A 1,275-nucleotide genomic window follows, 5' to 3' on the forward strand; every position below is an offset into this window, starting at 1 on the left:
GACGTTAAATTTTTTATTTCGCCCGCAGGGGTTTTACGGAAAAATGCAGTGTGCCTCTAGCCGCTGGCTGCAGCCGCTAGCGAGAAGAAAAGCATCCAAAAAATGAACATAGATTTCAGGTGAAATATACGACGCGAACTTCGACTTGCCCCACGAAGGCCCTAGAGGGGCTGTCACATAATGCTGGTAGGTTGTATAGTGTGATACAATCCACAAATGCTGCAACACTATAGAGCTTTGAGATCGGGCAGTAGTCAAAAATACCACACCGATTTAACTTGCTACAGTGCGTACCGAAAACAAAGTAATTTCACGTTGGATGGGTCATAGTTGGATCTTGGACCGACTGTAAGCTCCTATTACATCAATATATTGATGTAACACGTTAAATATATTTAACTTTATTTCAAAATGAGGAATTAGTGCCGAAAATTCGCTCAGCATGTTCAGTAACCTCGCAAAATATTATCGACCTACCTGCAACCTGTTATTTGTCGTACCCGGTAATGTCTTGTGGTCCGCAAGACGGTATGTGGATCTACAAACTATCTTCGAGGGATTTAGAACAGTCCCCACAGCAACAGGACCAACCCCGACTGGAGAAATCCATGCTGAGCGGAATCCCATGCATGGCTACCGATAAACTTCGCCATCTTGTGAATCAGGACCCCCCTTTGGCCCGGGTTCAGAATGCATGTTCACCCAGAAGGATCAAGTCTGGACAACGGTAACGTTGATCTACGCTGCTTGTGAGGAAATTGAGCTCCCTACTCGAAAAGCCGCTCTAAAACGGTCTTCGGACTCTTTAAGGCTTTCACTGAGGCCCTTTATTCTAAATGGGGAAGTGAGGCCCACAGAAGTGGACCGGGAGAAGTTTATAAAGGAAGTAGCGTAGTCATCGCAAGTCGCTTGGGACGGGAATCGAAGTGGCCACCAGGCGACGAACAGTAAACTGGGTGTTAGTGGGTTTTAATTCAGCACGATCTCTGCAGTTAACCCTGAAATGCACCCGTAACACACGTTCCCCCCGGATCTATCCACTGGTCCTCCCTCGACGTCTGAAGGATTTTCCGTTTATTCTCGTATATTCTTCGTAAATTCCCCTTACTTTCATCTCTACCGTTCCTGAAAGCCGTCAAATTATATAGGACTTTAGCTAACGTGCACCCACCCGACTCCCTTTCGCCTCATTCCGAACCCAAATCTTATCGATATTTGTAGAAGCCTACGCAGTCAACCAAGAGAACATTACCCCAACTTAGTTCTTGTCTACCA

General features: G+C 46.0%; 1 protein-coding gene across 1 annotated transcript; it reads left to right on the forward strand.

Moving 5' to 3' along the window:
• Nucleotides 1-506: 506 nt before the first annotated feature.
• Nucleotides 507-731, forward strand: T265_01794 (hypothetical protein; the record flags this gene model as incomplete). Its single annotated transcript, XM_009165904.1, has 1 exon — nucleotides 507-731. The coding sequence occupies one exon, from the start codon at nucleotides 507-509 to the stop codon at nucleotides 729-731; it is 225 nt and encodes a 74-aa protein (XP_009164168.1).
• Between the last annotated feature and the right edge of the window lie 544 nt (nucleotides 732-1,275).

This window comes from Opisthorchis viverrini, assembly GCF_000715545.1.
Source record: "Opisthorchis viverrini unplaced genomic scaffold opera_v5_20, whole genome shotgun sequence".
Classification (NCBI taxonomy): Eukaryota; Metazoa; Platyhelminthes; class Trematoda; order Opisthorchiida; family Opisthorchiidae; genus Opisthorchis; species Opisthorchis viverrini.